At 42.1% G+C, this 16,026-nt stretch overlaps 1 protein-coding gene across 1 annotated transcript in view; it reads left to right on the top strand.

Annotated features, from left to right (window-relative positions):
• The window catches only part of LOC135492499 (leucine-rich repeat-containing G-protein coupled receptor 5-like), a 41,095-nt gene extending 25,506 nt beyond the window's left edge, over nt 1-15,589 (top strand). Inside the window, exons 2-20 of the mRNA XM_064779012.1 lie at nt 1,666-1,737; nt 3,073-3,144; nt 5,882-5,953; nt 6,248-6,391; nt 6,520-6,591; nt 6,930-7,001; nt 7,460-7,528; nt 8,356-8,499; nt 8,735-8,875; nt 9,042-9,107; nt 10,093-10,236; nt 10,540-10,611; nt 10,874-11,060; nt 11,216-11,321; nt 11,570-11,776; nt 12,140-12,367; nt 12,530-12,709; nt 12,843-12,968; nt 13,232-15,589. Of these exons, the coding sequence (XP_064635082.1) occupies nt 1,670-1,737; nt 3,073-3,144; nt 5,882-5,953; nt 6,248-6,391; nt 6,520-6,591; nt 6,930-7,001; nt 7,460-7,528; nt 8,356-8,499; nt 8,735-8,875; nt 9,042-9,107; nt 10,093-10,236; nt 10,540-10,611; nt 10,874-11,060; nt 11,216-11,321; nt 11,570-11,776; nt 12,140-12,367; nt 12,530-12,709; nt 12,843-12,968; nt 13,232-15,372 (4,311 nt within the window). The 5' untranslated portion in view covers nt 1,666-1,669 and the 3' untranslated portion in view covers nt 15,373-15,589. The remainder of the gene's footprint in view (nt 1-1,665; nt 1,738-3,072; nt 3,145-5,881; nt 5,954-6,247; nt 6,392-6,519; nt 6,592-6,929; nt 7,002-7,459; nt 7,529-8,355; nt 8,500-8,734; nt 8,876-9,041; nt 9,108-10,092; nt 10,237-10,539; nt 10,612-10,873; nt 11,061-11,215; nt 11,322-11,569; nt 11,777-12,139; nt 12,368-12,529; nt 12,710-12,842; nt 12,969-13,231) is intronic.
• The last annotated feature ends 437 nt before the right edge of the window (nt 15,590-16,026 follow it).

Below are 16,026 nucleotides of genomic sequence, written 5' to 3' on the forward strand. Positions count from 1 at the left end.
AAATGTCATACCAGATGTGTTCCGCTAGTTACGGCCACGTCTATCATAGAGTTAGATCAGATATATCAGAAAAACATAAGATTGCCTTATCACCGATGAGTAATGTCGCATCAATGTAATATTTGCTCTAGATAATGGAGAAATGGTTGTGTAATGGGCCCGTTAAATGGTGCCATTAAGGTTGATTGTGTTGGTCTGGGTTTTTTCAGACATAATTTGATGTCTTAAGAGAAAAATAGACAATACATAAGGTACAAAACCCAGGGCTACGAGATTTAGCTCTGTCTTTTCTGGAGAAACAATTATCAGTCGTGTAAAATGCTGTACATATTGAATATTTGGCTAAGTGTCGGCTCAGCTCGGAATTAGCAGTCGTGTAAAATGCTGTACATATTGAATATTTGGCTAAGTGTCGGCTCAGCTCGGAATTATCAGTCGTGTAAAATGCTGTACATATTGAATATTTGGCTAAGTGTCGGCTCAGCTCGATCAGGCTATCTCCGTCATACCCATTGATCAAGTTATGGAGAGAATCGGGATATTGCCCGCAAAATCGACTGATGTCTGTCTTCTGGCATCTTCTTCCTGCGACGGTCCCCAGAGAACAAAAAAATCTCTTAGTTGCGGATTACTTTCATTGCTACGTTTCCCCTTCTACACAACTGCCTAAAGGCTACTAAATAGTTAGCTGTCCTTTCCGTTCCACATGAGACAAGGAACGCCAATTACGGCATATCATCAACACACCATCAGAGAGCATTTCGTCACGACTTTGTCTTCATCTTATCGGTTGCCTTTGGCAATGTCTATCGGAGCATGTGAAAGACGCCTTATTTTTGTTGTGGTCGGGGCATCAGAATCAGTATAATGATACCTGCGTCCATCACTGTGAGAAGATCTGTTTGGTCGTGGTTTGCTAGAAATGCTCACAATGCTAGAAATGCTATATGGTTTGCTATAACGCTATTCAAGTTTGGTCAGAGTCACTTCCGTTCTCCACATCAGCAGTTGGCAATCCACATCTGAAGTAATAATTCATTAAGATGACAAATGTCGTGGACATACTGCTGAGACGTGCATGCGAAAAATGTAGCTTTTGAGCCGCTGCCTGTCCTGCAATAACTATTGCATGTCATTATAACCTTTACACCACCAGTCCCGGAGGCTCATTAACCCATTTCATTACAGATCACCACCTGGCAAGTGTCAAATTCTGATTTCGTGACAAAACAAGGTATAAATTCTCCCTCCAACAAGACAAATTTGATTCGATCTATATTTCTGATCATATTTAGTGCAACATAAGCTAATTACCTATTTGTGGTGCTTTGACAATGCGAGACAGATTCAATTTTGAGTGCACCACCGACGACTCTTATAGTGAGAATCGAAAGATCAAAGTTAACGAAGTTGGCAAAGCATCTGTAAAAACAAGTTTATTTCTCTTTCGGTTTTGCAAGGCAGAAAGGAAAAATATCTAGTAAGGATGATATTGCCGTTAAATTTGGTTAGTTTGCCTTTCTCTGGAGTTTCTAATGATATTCCCGATACATTATCGCCACGCGTTGACTTTCAGCGGCCTATTAACCCATTCAACCAGTACTTTGATGTTCCAGGTCATTGGGATCGAAAGTGTTTAATATTTCTCTTTCTTTCTCGTTGTAGAGACATGGCGATGAACGGCATTTACAAGCTTCAAGACTATGCCTTCAGTCGGTTTGAGGACTTAGTGGAATTGTAAGTAACCTCGATGTACTTAGTACTCTTCAAAATTCTGTCCATCCCAAAACAAATTGGTTGCAATGTGGTATAGACATCAAACTGTGTGTTGCCCCCTCTTAAAGAATTCACAGCCTTGTGAAACGTAAGTGGTTAACAGTAAAGTTGTATGTTTACAGAGACATCTCAATCCCGCCGCATGCCTATTTGTTTTGATATACAGCCTGTGTTAGCCTGAACGTGTGGCACCTTGGCACATCTTGTAATAAGACCCGCTATCTGACATGCAGTTGAATTTGTTCTTCAATCAGAATTTGCTCAGAACCAATCAAATTAATTCTGGTGAGGTACATGTGTGCAGATTTCAAACCGATGAGGAGTTGCTCATTTGGAAAATTGACGAGATTTCTCGCCGTGTTTTTATCGATCCATCGTAGATATGAATATGGTAAAAGAACATCTAACGAATTCTAACGACATCTAAAAGAAACATATTATTTTATGTAGAATACCCCAAGTTGCTTTTACTCCGATATTTATGAATTTAAAAAAAAATTATTTTGTTTTGGTATTGAGCGATATATTCATTGTTTTAATGCTTTCCAGAATGTATTTGATAACTGGAGGCGTAATTCATTTACCATCCTGTTTCTATCAAAAATACTGTTAACCTATTCATTCTTATGTCAATTTTTCAAATCAAAACAATTTTCACAGATTACTGCGCCGTAATGTTCTTTGCACATCCGCATAAATATAAAACACCCGCAAAGAAATTGGTGGTTTACACTACCACCTGTTTTACTCATTTTCCCCAAACCGTTCTGTTTGCCAAATGAGTGACATTGGCATTTTTGCCCGAACCCATCAGTTCGGGTAGGCCACTTTCGTTTGAGAGATAATGTGAACACATTATCTCCCAGGGGACACCAGCCATCTTCACCAATCTAATCGGGATCCTGGAGACGTCTTATTGCCTGCGTCTTTGTAGTCGCTCTCACGCTGGTATATGTTTAACCCCTTGTGCCATAACTTGAAGCACCCCAGTAAGTGATGACACTCACCAACGAGAAGTTAGCCATCATGATTATCCTTACTGTTAACCGTCTAATTTTGCGCCCTTCTTATTTTCTGCGGTTTTTAAGCAAAAACAAAATTTGATGATAACAAGTTTGGGTGGATAACAAATGGTATCACTCTTTGCCCTCAGTCCAGGCCGTCTGAAAGTGATATCTCCTCCGAGACCGTTCGACACACTTGAAACTGCCTTTCAGAAGCGGGGAGATTTGCGATGGTCTTGCCACTGGCATTGGTTTAGTTTTATTTGATAACCAATTTCTGCTCTTTTTCCAGACGCCTTGCCCACAATCAGCTCAAGACATTCCCACCAAACGTGTTCAAAGGAATCAAAACGTTAAAGATTTTGTAAGTTGACAAGTTTTGAATTACTATCTTTCATAATTCTTATTTGTCATTTTTAATAAAAATTTGAAATTGCCTTGGATGTAGCCCCAATTTGCTGAGCTAGGGTGTATAGGGAGTAACGACCAGGCTCAAACCTTTCTACCAATTTTCTAAAAGTGCTTGGTCAATCTATTGGGAATTCTGCTAGCGAATTCTTTTCTTGCTTAGTCACCATTTAGATGGGGCTTATGAGATGAAACCTTTTATTTTATCTGAAGTTTTGTTGAGAACATTTCCATTAGCAAGACTGAAGTAATCCCATTTTAGTCTGGATATTGTCGAGCACTACGCTGCAATCGGATTGTTTTCGAGTGTAGTGTTTACAGTACAATCGAGAATGTATAATGGCCAAGGCATTCTCCAAGCAGATATAATATTCAAGCATATTCTCTCTACCACTGCCTCTGATAAGCAAGGGAGGGCAAGCGTCTAAACTCCACGTATCTGCTCTGATCCAACAAAGGCCTTCTCGTCAGTGGGCAAACTGTTTGATCCACCATGTTCACAAAAAAGAAGGTGCACTCGATATTCTTCGTTATCATTAAGGACATATAAGATGATATGAGATGGTATACTTCATATCCTGAGAAACAGCTGATGACAAAAGATCAAGACTCCCACTCTCTTGATGAGCCTCATCAGGATGGATAAAAAAAGACTGATCAGCCGCTTGGCATTGTTGTCGTTTGCGACTGAAGGATTTAACAACTAGTTGCTGGTGTCTTCATGTCCTTCACCGAAACTACATGTAACATGGCCAGACTCCTTTTACCTCGTGTAGGACTCTACAAGACAATTCAACCCAAGTGAGGATTACATCTCTTAATCTATTTGTTCTCTTGTTTCCTTCAAGCCTCATACCGGACGACTTTTTCATTTCATCTGAAGGCTATACGCCATGTCTTCTCAGTTTTCAACAACCCAAGGGGATTCGCATGATATCCTGCTTTGTCCTCTTGGCATCTTGGCAGGAATTGACGTCTGCTGCTCCTTTGGGGGAGTATAAAAATCATGAGTCTCGGGAAAACACTCAAGTTGCCTTTTTATATACCGTAGCTTGGCCATACAATGACTTATAGCAGTGATGACAAAAATTATACATTAGAGCAAAGAAAGAGAAGCCTAGTTCACCCCTATTTGGGTGATTATACCTTCTCTCAAAATGATGGCAGGCCTCAAAGGGTTTAAGACGACTGTCACCGGGCTATCACACTTGTATAGGAATCTCCGGGTGTCGCCAGGTATGTAGCCCATATTATCATCAATTATGGACCTCGTAATTACCGACTGACTTCCGATTCATAAGGCAGTCGTCTTCCGTTGCTTGCTATAGGCCGCTGATCGGAATATTAGAGAACGGATGTTGACATCCATGTGTATGGATTTCAAACGGCGTTTTCTCAGGAAAACATCATGACTAAAGCAATGGAATTGCTGATGAGGGTAAAATGGTCGTCAGAATCCGTTTTCATTGGGATAAAGTGGAAATCAGGTCAATTAAAAAATAATAATGAGTGTTGGAAAAGGAAAAAAGCATATTTTATAAATTTTGGTGAGGTCCCAGGACGAACGGGACACAGGATCGACACAGCAATCAACAGGTTGAAATCACTAGCTGGAAGCGAGGGAGTTGTAGTGGTGCAATTATAGTTCCATATTTAACTCTCCTTATCGCCCCGTTTGAAGTTGGCAAAAATTGGCCAGGCAGAAGGTTGCTCTTACCTTAAGATAATAGTTCAATAAAAGGCGAAAAGGCAGAGTACTTAGTATAATTATTACATCCATTACATGATTGCGTTTGATCCTGTGCTGATATGACCTATTCCATGTCAGAAAGACCCAATAAACGAATGTATTACTATCGAAAAACTGTACATTAGAACGAAGTGTGTACTGGCCTTGCTGGAGTGACATGGCTGATTTGTCATACTCGATATATCATACCTCCTCACATGAATCATTTCATTAGGAAGACGCTGTGCCTACTCAAGAACGTTTGCATTTCCGTTGTCGTTAAGAAGTACCTTTATATGATAATACGCGCTAACGAATTGCTACTAATTGTTAATAAGGATGACGTATCACTACCTGATTATGACTGTTCCATGTTTATAGACACCGCCTGTAAGTGCCTTCCGGAAAAATCAGTCAATATTAAAATAAGATGGGCATTAATTTCAAATATGATCGAGCCAGAGAAGAATATTTGTTGGTCAACATAACTAACTGGTCGTTAAAGTATCAACAGCCATTAAAAATTCATCAAAGAAAAAAAGTGGTCAAAGAGGCCGGAGGGGTTAATTCTTTTTATTTGAATTTCGAAAATGTGAGTCAACTCAAGGAATTTTCTGTCAATTTCAACAATGCTTCCAAAAGGGAAAAACCCAACCACCTACTTCTGCCACCAGCGTACACTCTGCTAATGTTACTGTTATTGTTCGAGGCGGTATCGCTTATTTTTTAGCTGTAGTATAGTACACACTGCCATCTTGGAGTTATTTACAGGAATTGGCAAAGAAACCGTTTTGTGGGTAAGTTGAAAAGGGCTAAAGCTCGTACTGCACGGGCTCATGGATTAATTTTCTCAAGAATGGTGAGCCGTTTCTTTAAGTTTAAGGTTAACATAATATATTAGATGATCGAATTCTTGAAAATATATCCTTGCTAGTCTTTATTTCTTGTTTTCTGTCCTTTTCAGGGATCTGAGGAACAATATGTTCAAAAAGATACCGGTGGCTGCCTTTAAAACTTTGACAAAGCTCCAGCATTTGTAAGTAGGAATGACTATTTCTCTATGCTAACAGTTTGTGACAATTGACACCTGACTATAGTGGCTCACAAAAAAACTCATCCCGCCTTGGAGGAGGAATACTCCCTGGAGAACATCATCTCTTAACTGAAGGGCAAACGCGGTTCGAAGAATGAGGATGTTCGAGACATTTTTCTGTAATTTGAACCAGAAATTTGTCAACATTTTGACAAAGTTTTGGCTAAATACTGCAGTATGAATTCGCTGTATTTGTACATGTCCACGTATACCTCCAGTATTGCTCTCTATTTGCAGATACCTTGACAACAATTACCTATCGGAGGTACCACCTGATAGTTTCGATAAAATGGTGTCACTGGTCCGCTTGTGGTTGAACGCCAACCTGTTTACGGAATGTCCAACGGCCAGTTTGAGCCGGATAAAGACGTTACGAGTATTGTAAGTATAAATTCCTTTGGTATATTTTTGTCACTTCAGATTCGGATCCCAGACTTTTTTTCTTCAGAACACTCAGAAGTGAATATGAAGTATGATGTTGTTTACAATACTATCATTTACAATTTCAGAGATCTGGATTCAAATCAGATAAAAGTATTGCATAATTACGCCTTCAAGAATTTAACACGGTTAAACATTTTGTAAGTATGACTTTTTGATTAGACTGCAACAAAAGACTCCTCTTTGGGGCAGTGGTTATTCATGCTCCTATCTGTGCCTATAAGTCACCCAAAGATACGAATTTGACCGACCTCCTATTCCTTGCCAAAAGTCCCCAAGGAGATTGTTGATTTACTACACCATCAAAGCTCTCTGTAAAGCACAACACAGTCAAAACTTCTTTATTGCAGCAACTTGTGATAATTGGGAAGGGAAATTGAAAGATCGCTTGTCCGTGGGGTAGATTGCTTGTCACAGCGGCCAAACAGATTTAATGTTATTCTGAGAAGATGCAATATGTTATCACTGTCCTTTTCAGATCGATGTACAACAACTCCCTGGAAAAGATAGAGGATGGTGCCTTTGAAGGTCTGAAGAGCCTAGAATTGCTGTAAGTAGTCGTCAGTGCCGCTAGCTTTATAGTTATGCTCTTTTGTAACGTTAGGAAAGTTCGATGAACTACCTTTTAGGTAGATACAGCCAACGCAACGTCTATTTGCCACTGCCGGTTTTGGCCTATCCGCTACCCCGAAAGACGTTTCGTGGGGGCCAATGTTATAAAGATTTGCCCTGGTGACCCATTGATAAGTCTGCACCACAATGGGTATTCAGGTCAAGGTGCGAGCCGGCTTTGTTTGAAGACAATAGACCGTGCATTGGGCATGGCCTAGATTCTTTTAACTACGAGGTGAGGGGCAAAATAGCGAAAAGTGGGTACATTTTTCTCAAAAAGCTCAAAACTGCACTCCGGTTGTTGTCAAGTCCGCAGATAATGTGGTTGTCCAGGAAGAGTGAAGAGTGAGTGACAAAGAGAAAGTCGAAAACTGCCATTATGTTGGTCTGTTTCAGGGATCTGAATATGAACCGCCTGACCAAGATTCCGTACGCCTTGTACAGTATGCCTCAACTCAAGGAACTGTAAGTACTGGAGAGGTAAACCTTTTGCTGCCCAGCTTGAGGGTGCCCCTGTGAAAAAAAATTGAAGAAAAACTTGCTTTAACCTGGCAAAGATAGCACAACCAGAACTGCTGTAACACGGAGTCGAATGAGAGTTGAATGACTTCCAGTTTATAGAACGAGGACTTACACTAAAAGGATTAAATGGTGTCATTTGTTTGCATTGAGTGCAAAACAACAGCATTAAGATAAAAGTTGCTTGTAATAACTTCATTAATCAATTTTATCCCTTCTTGATGTCTTGATATGCGGATTTCGACTTGTCAGTCAAATCTGAGTTCAGTGCGGACATTATCTCATCTTCAGTGACATTTCATCAAAACAAATGTGGTCTATGACATTTTTGAAGTTGTCAATAGAACTGGATGTGTGTTACGGATGGCGATTACATGCATTGTTAATGGCAATGTTTTCACAGTAATCGCATTATGAATTAAAACATGTTATCATCATCTTAATAGATGTGAGTTCTAAGCTGGGACCAATTTTATCAACGAGACGATAATTCTATATGTTTACTGCATTCTTGACAGTTAAGTAATTTGCCATCTGAATAGAGATGAGATATTCACACATCAATTTAGGATCTTTTTAAAATTGATTTATCGATCCCTTACGATTGGTGGGCTCAATCTGTCAGTCACCGATAGGTTCAGAATGGACAGTTCTTGATCAAAAGATGAACCTTGTAATATTTGCAGCCATATTTGCAGTTGAGAGATGTTGTTGATGTTTCTCTGTTGTTGATGTTTCTCTGTTGTTGATGTTTCTTTATTTGTCCTTTTCAGCACATTTGACAACAACAGGATAGAGTACATCCAAGACAACGCCTTTGCTGGCAATAGAAAGCTGACAACCATCTTATTCGGTGAAAATCCGATTCTGAGCTTTGGAAAGATGGCCTTTACAAATCTGCCAAACCTTGAGGAAATGTAAGTCAAGTAGTTGTAAAGAAAGTGGTACAATTTTAGCCCCTACGGTGTAGAAACAGCTGGCAGATCACATCAATGCACACAGTGGCTATAATTGTACATGGGCTCAGTTGTTCAAAACAAACTAAGTAGCGAACTTGGTGAATATGGCAGTAGTAATTTTTTGCTGGTTTTGAAGGGACAGGAATAAATAACCAATATAAATTTGTCTATGAAATGTTGTTTTTAATTTCAGAAAAATCCATGAGGCGCGTGATCAGATGACATTCCCTGACCTAACGGGCTGTGGCAATCTCCATACAATCATTTTCGACCGAGCCAACATTCGATCCATCCCATACGATCTCTGTGACAATGTCCCGATGCTGAAAGTTCTGTAAGTAAACATTAGAACACCAGGCAAGGCACTCTAGGGCTCAGTTGGGAGCTGTCTGAACTTTGTACCCTTAAGAGCCCCATATTTAGTTGATACCGTTTTTCATTGTCATATGACTTCTCAAGGCAGAATTGCAATGAAATGTCTCAATTTCTCTGATTTTCAGCGATGTGCACTCGAACCAAGTGTCAAAGATTCCTGATTTGTCCGGCTGTACACATCTCACACAACTGTAAGTACCGCCACAGTGTAGGCCTTCCAGTGCTGTAACTAGCAATATCAACAATTGCAATGCGGTAGACTGGTATGTTCTGGTCCCCACAGTGTAGGCCTTCCACTGCTGTAACTAGCAATATCAACAATTGCAATGCGGTAGACTGGTATGTTCTGGTCCCCACAGTGTAGGCCTTCCAGTGCTGTAACTAGCAATATCAACAATTTCAATGCGATAGACTGGTATGTTCTGGTCCCCACAGTGTAGGCCTTCCACTGCTGTAACTAGCAATATCAACAATTTCAATGCGGTAGACTGGTATGTTCTGGTCCCCACAGTGTAGGCCTTCCACTGCTGTAACTAGCAATATCAACAATTTCAATGCGGTAGACTGGTATGTTCTGGTCCCCACAGTGTAGGCCTTCCACTGCTGTAACTAGCAATATCAACAATTTCAATGCGGTAGACTGGTATGTTCTGGTCCCCACAGTGTAGGCCTTCCACTGCTGTAACTAGCAATATCAACATTTCAATGCGATAGACTGGTATGGTCTGGTCCCCACAGTGTAGGCCTTCCACTGCTGTAACTGGCAATATCAACAATTTCAATGCGGTAGACTGGTATGGTCTGGTCCCCACAGTGTAGGCCTTCCACTGCTGTAACTAGCAATATCAACATTTTCAATGCGGTAGACTGGTATGTTCTGGTCGGACATGTGATGATGCATGCTGGTGCTTGTGATGATTACAGCATTTTCTTATAGAGGGGCCTCCAGGGATCGATCTTAAAACGTGAACGAGTTAGTACCTCCTGTGTCTTCCAATTCATGATAAACCGCCTGTAGCCTTTTTTTAGAACCGCCTGTAAACATTGTTGTTGGCGTCCCTGGTGGCTGCACTCCCTTTTACGTGTCCCCAAAGGGCATTTTGCTTGTCTAGCCGACCTTTGCTTTGATCTCGCGTGTTGTTCTTATATTTCTGTCTCTGCATTGTCTCTTTTCAGTAACCTTGGCAACAATCATATCAACAATCTGGCCAGCGAGCCATTCTCTGGGCTACATTACATGCAGGATTTAATCCTGACCCATAACGATATATCCCTCCTTCCAGCTGATGCGTTTAAGGGCCTGAAGAGTCTACAGTACTTGTAAGTCTTACTTCAGAATGAAATCGATGTAGTAACTGTAAAAGCAGGACAACTTGGGCATAAGATGGGTTGCTTTTTCATGCAAAAATGGTTTGCTGCAGGATCTGGACTCTCCAAACAGGATCACTACCGAGGTAAAATCACTAACTGTTTGGAAGGCTCCTTGGAGTCTTCAGAACAACTTCAGCTGTAAACCTTTCCTTGCAATTTGTTTGTAGTTGTTTTTTTCCCATAGATCAGCTGGACTGATCTGTTATTCATTTTCTATACCGTAGATTGATTGGACTATTGTACACTTTTCAGAGATTTGTCCAACAACAAAATCAGTCATATTGATGAGAAGGCATTTGCTCCCTGCTCCGCTTTGGAAGACTTGTAAGTAGCTTGGTTTCCGTTACAGCGGGTACCACCGGTGATCCAGGTTTTCACACGCTTTGGATTGGCAGATCTTGTAACTAGCATGTGAACACAAGCGTTTTGCGAGCTCAATTCATTCATATACAGTCTGCTTTTACGTGTATGAGTTCAGGATTGCTTCATATTTAGGGATATTGACAAATCAAATAAATAGGGCAAAATCAGGCATTAGTAGCTGACGAGTTAAACTCTCATGTCAATCGCCTTTCGTATCCTATAGGAATCTTGGAGACAATCTGTTCCCGACACTGCCAACAGAGGGCCTCGGCAAACTGACCAACCTAAAGACCTACAACAACAAAGAACTAAGGGAGATCCCTCCGCCGGAAACATTCCCTAAGATCCAGTGGCTGACTTTATCGTATGCTTACCATTGCTGTGACTTCCTCTCAGACGTAGATCCAGAGGTGAGAGAAATCTTGTGTCAAAAGTTAAAAATAAGTTCTGTTTCAGCGCGCGAAATGATTTGCTAAAAATAATTCACAATTTTTCACAATTACTTTTCCTGATAATCGCCTAGTGGGAGGCAAATAGTGTAACCAGTTTAATGTCCTTCTTTCAGGCTGAGAATAATAATCTGGGCATTATTGAAGAGGTGATCTGGCTGAATAGCGGTTATGATCCAAGTCTCTTCCACAATGACACTCAGGAGATATGGGACCCTCTCGGTAAGTAACATTCAGATCAGGGCCGTATTTAGCGAGGGGAGTGGGCAACATGTTTTTCAGAGACATCTGGGAGACTTCTCCCCTCCCCGGCCAACACTCCCTTGCCCCAAATAGTGTTTTCGATCTATTTGGGACGAAGGGTGGCGTCCTGCGAACTGTCTACTCATGCCGACAACCTAATGTCAGATTCTGACGCAAGAGTCCACTTTTGACGGAGCAGGTCAAATTTTCTCTTCTCTTTATTACAGCCAACCTGTCTCACGCAAACTACCACGAAATCCAGCAGCATATTTGGGATAACTTTGCAACAGGAAAGGAGATAAAGTTACCCGGTGTGGATGGTGGCGAGATACCGACGTATACGTCCGACTTTCTCCAGGAATACCAGAAGCCTTACAGTGACACTCATGATCTGATTGTATCCAAACCAGCAGTAAAGTGTAAACCTATGCCAGGTAAGGGGTGGCCTTTCACCTGACTTTGATATATCAATTACTAATGTGGCTTGAATTTCCTGGGCCCTTTTCCCCGTACTCCTCCCTTTCAATGCACATCCTTTCTGTCAATACTCCTTCTCCATGTATGTTCTCTTATTTTTACTCTTTCTTCCCGTACACGTGAGGCAGCCTCCTGGTCAGTGCAACCAAAACAGGTGTTCGACATGTGGTGGTGCATTGTGGCAAGGAGGGTATTCTCCTCCTGGGCATCTAAATCCTACGCCCAAGTTGTCTCTTTAAGAGTATTTTGACAAAGGATTTTGGCATGATGTTTTCCTAGTGGCGATCTTTGTATAATGTATCGCCTCGTCTCTTCTCCAGGTCCATTCATGCCATGTGATGATTTGATGGGTTGGTGGGCGCTCCGCTGCGGTGTCTGGATCGTGTTCCTCTTTGCGCTTCTCGGCAACGGCTGCGTTCTCTTCGTCCTGATCTCAAGCCGTACCAAGATGGATGTGCCACGATTCCTAATTTGCAACTTGGCCGTCGCTGATTTCCTAATGGGGATATACTTGGGTTTCCTGGCGGTTGTTGATGCAAGTACATTGGGTAAGCTGTCATAAGGCTTTGAGTTTTTGAGGCTTCTATCCCTGCTATTGTCAGTACATTGTAGCCATCAAATTTCACAAATATTTTTTGTTTAAGTAAATTTCAGAGTGTGTAGTTATGCTGCTATAATGATTTTTTACTATTTTCTGCCTCGCATTTCAGGGGAGTTCAAGAAGCATGCCATCCGATGGCAGATGAGCCCTGGTTGTCTTGTCGCCGGATTCCTTGGCGTGCTGTCCAGTGAGCTCTCCGTCTTCACCCTCACTGTGATAACGTTGGAGAGATTTTATGCCATCACTCATGCTATGCATCTCAACAAGAGACTCTCCATCCGCCATGCTGGTAAGTAGGCACATACCATGCACGTTGGAAAGTAGACGCAGGTCACAATCATAGGCCTATAGGTACCTGCGATGACCACCACAAGCGTAATGTGGTGTCTGATGTGTTAATATTGATGTCTTTTCTACCTCAGGTTACATCATGATGTGTGGCTGGTGCTTTGCCCTGCTGATTGCCAGTATGCCGCTGTTCGGCGTGAGTGATTACAGAACGTTTGCCGTCTGCCTACCTTTCGAGGTCGGTGATAATGTTTCACTAGGTAAGTGGATGTCTTGGGAAAATGTCTATGAAATGCAACTCAATTTCAACTATATCCTCTGTGAAACCGGCATCATGCACAGCTTTGAAGAGGCCTTTATAGCAAGACCAGTACATGTACTAAGAGGTAGCCTTCATTAGCCTTGGTAACTTCATACCAAGGCTACCCATGTTTCACTCTGTATGATGTCTTATTATCACTGTGTACCAGTAAGTTTCCCCTCGGGTTGTCATTCTTTCAATCTTTTGTATTTCTCTCTCCAGGTTACGTCTGCTTCATCATGTTTTGCAACATGATCGCTTTCATCATCATTGTCTCGTGTTATATGAAGATGTACTGCTCCGTACGAGGATCCCAGGCATGGAACTCTAACGATTCCCGAGTGGCAAAACGGATGGCACTCCTGGTCTTCACAGACTTCGCCTGCTGGGCACCAATATCGTTCTTTGCCATAGCATCTGCATTCGGGTTGAATCTGATTTCGTTGAATGACGCAAAGATATTCACCATCTTCATTCTGCCGTTAAACAGCTGCGCCAACCCGTTCCTGTACGCCATCTTCACGAAGCAATTCAAGAAGGATTGCGTCATCATCTGCAACAGGATCGAGGAGTCCTCAGTCGCGCGGCATTTCACTCGAATGAATCAACGGAGCAGTGCCGGGAACTCCTGGGGGTCTTCTCACCGTCCGTCGGCCATGAACAGCTTTATGGAGGTCCAGCGTCACAGCTACAACTATTCGAACAGTCACAGCGGCGTTGCCAACTCGAACAGTGATGATGGCATCCCATCACAGGCTTGTATTGTGGTCCATAATGACCTAGCTGGTGCAAGTCGGGAGGAGTCGAGCGAATCAAGCAAGAGCGGTGGATCATTTCCGAGAAAACTTCGCCTCACTCTACGCGGACCGAAAAAGTCGCGGACAAAACGACTGAAGAAGCAAAATAATAAAGAACGCCGAAACTCGTACACAGCTCCAGTCCCGAATTACAAGATGGAATCCTCCCTGGAGATGTCGAATACAAGTGCCAGCTCATTGCTCTTGAGTATTTTGCAGAATCAGCTCACGCAGACACAGTCGGAACCAAGTAATACGGATTCCGAGGGAGATTTGCGAACTGAGGCCAAGATGACTGGTCGAGGACGACATCGGGATCGGAACAGATTCCCGCACTTTCATAACGATGACAAGAGGAAGCGCTCATCGAAGAGTAGTCCTGGTTGTTGGTCTCGGCGATTCCAAGGTTCTTTCGGCTCTGGAGGGAAGAAGACGAATCAGTCAAACGCGTCGTTGCGGGCAAAGAAATGTAGGTCGTCACGTCTGAGTCATACGACAAGCGGGACATCTTGTGAAATTTCCAGCCCGTTGCCAAGTTCTAGCCAGAGTTCTTCTGATAATAATAATCATGAATATGTAAATATTACGGAGGAGATGATTTCGCATTTACGTGATGTTTCAAATTCACGCCCAAACTTACCAGATGGAAACCCATCTGCAGAGTTGGGTAACCATGGTAACTATTTACAGATGTGTGAGGTGACTTCAGAGCGGAAGTCAGATGAGGAAATGGAGGCATGTAATTATGTAGTATTTGATCCGCCGCTTCATCCCGCGGCAATTAGCCCCGAGCAGAAGCAAGAAAACCAGAGTTATATGCAAATGAGTAGTCCTTCATTTGAATATGTCCCAATGGTTGCACTGACGTCAGGTTGTTCACATCATTCCAAAGAAAGAGGACGTACTCAAGAGCAGCGTCCACGAAAGCCTACCCCTGAAACTAGCCCAGCATCCCTTCATAATATACCGACAATAACAAGGCCACCTCCGACTTGTCAAAAATCGGACGACACAAACTTTTATATGGATGGTGCATCATCCTGCGGGGAAGGAAACTGTCCTTGCCACAATGCTCGACCTCAACACATTCCCTCAAACTCTAGTCCAACGCTTACAAATCATAAACTTTCATTCAGTTCTCCAATTGCGACGTCAAAGTCTCAGTGTATAGAACTGCACAGTCCAGATGTGATGACGTCCAGTACTAGTATTAACAGCCCTCGTGGTGGTCTTAGCTCTAACAGCCGATTGAATCATCAGGATTCTGCATGTGACACATACTACGAGAGTATTCGAGATTCGTCAAGTAGCGCCAACAGTCGGGGAAGCTGCTCGACCAATGCGTCAAATTTGACGACGGTGAGTTTAGATTCCGGTGGGGACTATCACCACGTAAATGGCGATACGAAAGAGACAGACGCCTTCCTTCCTGTGCAGCAGGTTGAGCAAAGCTCAGTCCCATTGGCCGGTAGTCACGCCCCATTGCTCGACGATGGCAGTCAGAGGCGATTTCCTTTCAGTATGAGTGCAGAGAGTGGATTTAACTCGGAGGAAACTGTTGTATAAAGTTCTTCCTGTTTCGTTCTGGCCAAAGGTACTCAGTTAAACTCAGGGATATGACCAGATCACATTTATTATATATACCACAAAATACTGGTTTTGTACAACACTAGATTATTATTTGGGTAGGCCTAACCCAGTTCTTTCACGGTGTTAACTAAAGCGGCTGCAAAGGGCTAACATTACTATTTGCGGTTTAGTGACAATAGAGATCAGCAAAGCTATACCTTTGGCCAGATCTATCTGAAAACACTAAATAGATGTGATAAGGCTGTGGATTGTTACATCCTATACGCCATTCGTCGCTATTGTATCATTTATAATAAAATGGGTTGGGATGTTCCTAATCAATTGCTCAGTCGTTGCGATCCTGACCTGTTCATGTCGGTCTTGTAAGAGACAAATTGTTGTGTTCATAAAAGAAAATAATGTGTAATAATGAAATGATGTTTTATATGTTTATAAATGTACATTGTATCAAATGGGGTATTCTTGGTGAGGAACCGCAGTTATCTATGATACGAGTTGTGTCTAGTTTAAAAATCTCCCGCTGAATTTGTTAGGATTTCGATGTAGCAGTAGCGACGCAGCCTTTGTTATTTCGATATTATGAACATGATATGTGCTGAAAATAATACATGTAGTATTCAATCATAATGA

Source organism: Lineus longissimus, chromosome 8 (genome assembly GCF_910592395.1).
Source record: "Lineus longissimus chromosome 8, tnLinLong1.2, whole genome shotgun sequence".
NCBI lineage: Eukaryota > Metazoa > Nemertea > Pilidiophora > Heteronemertea > Lineidae > Lineus > Lineus longissimus.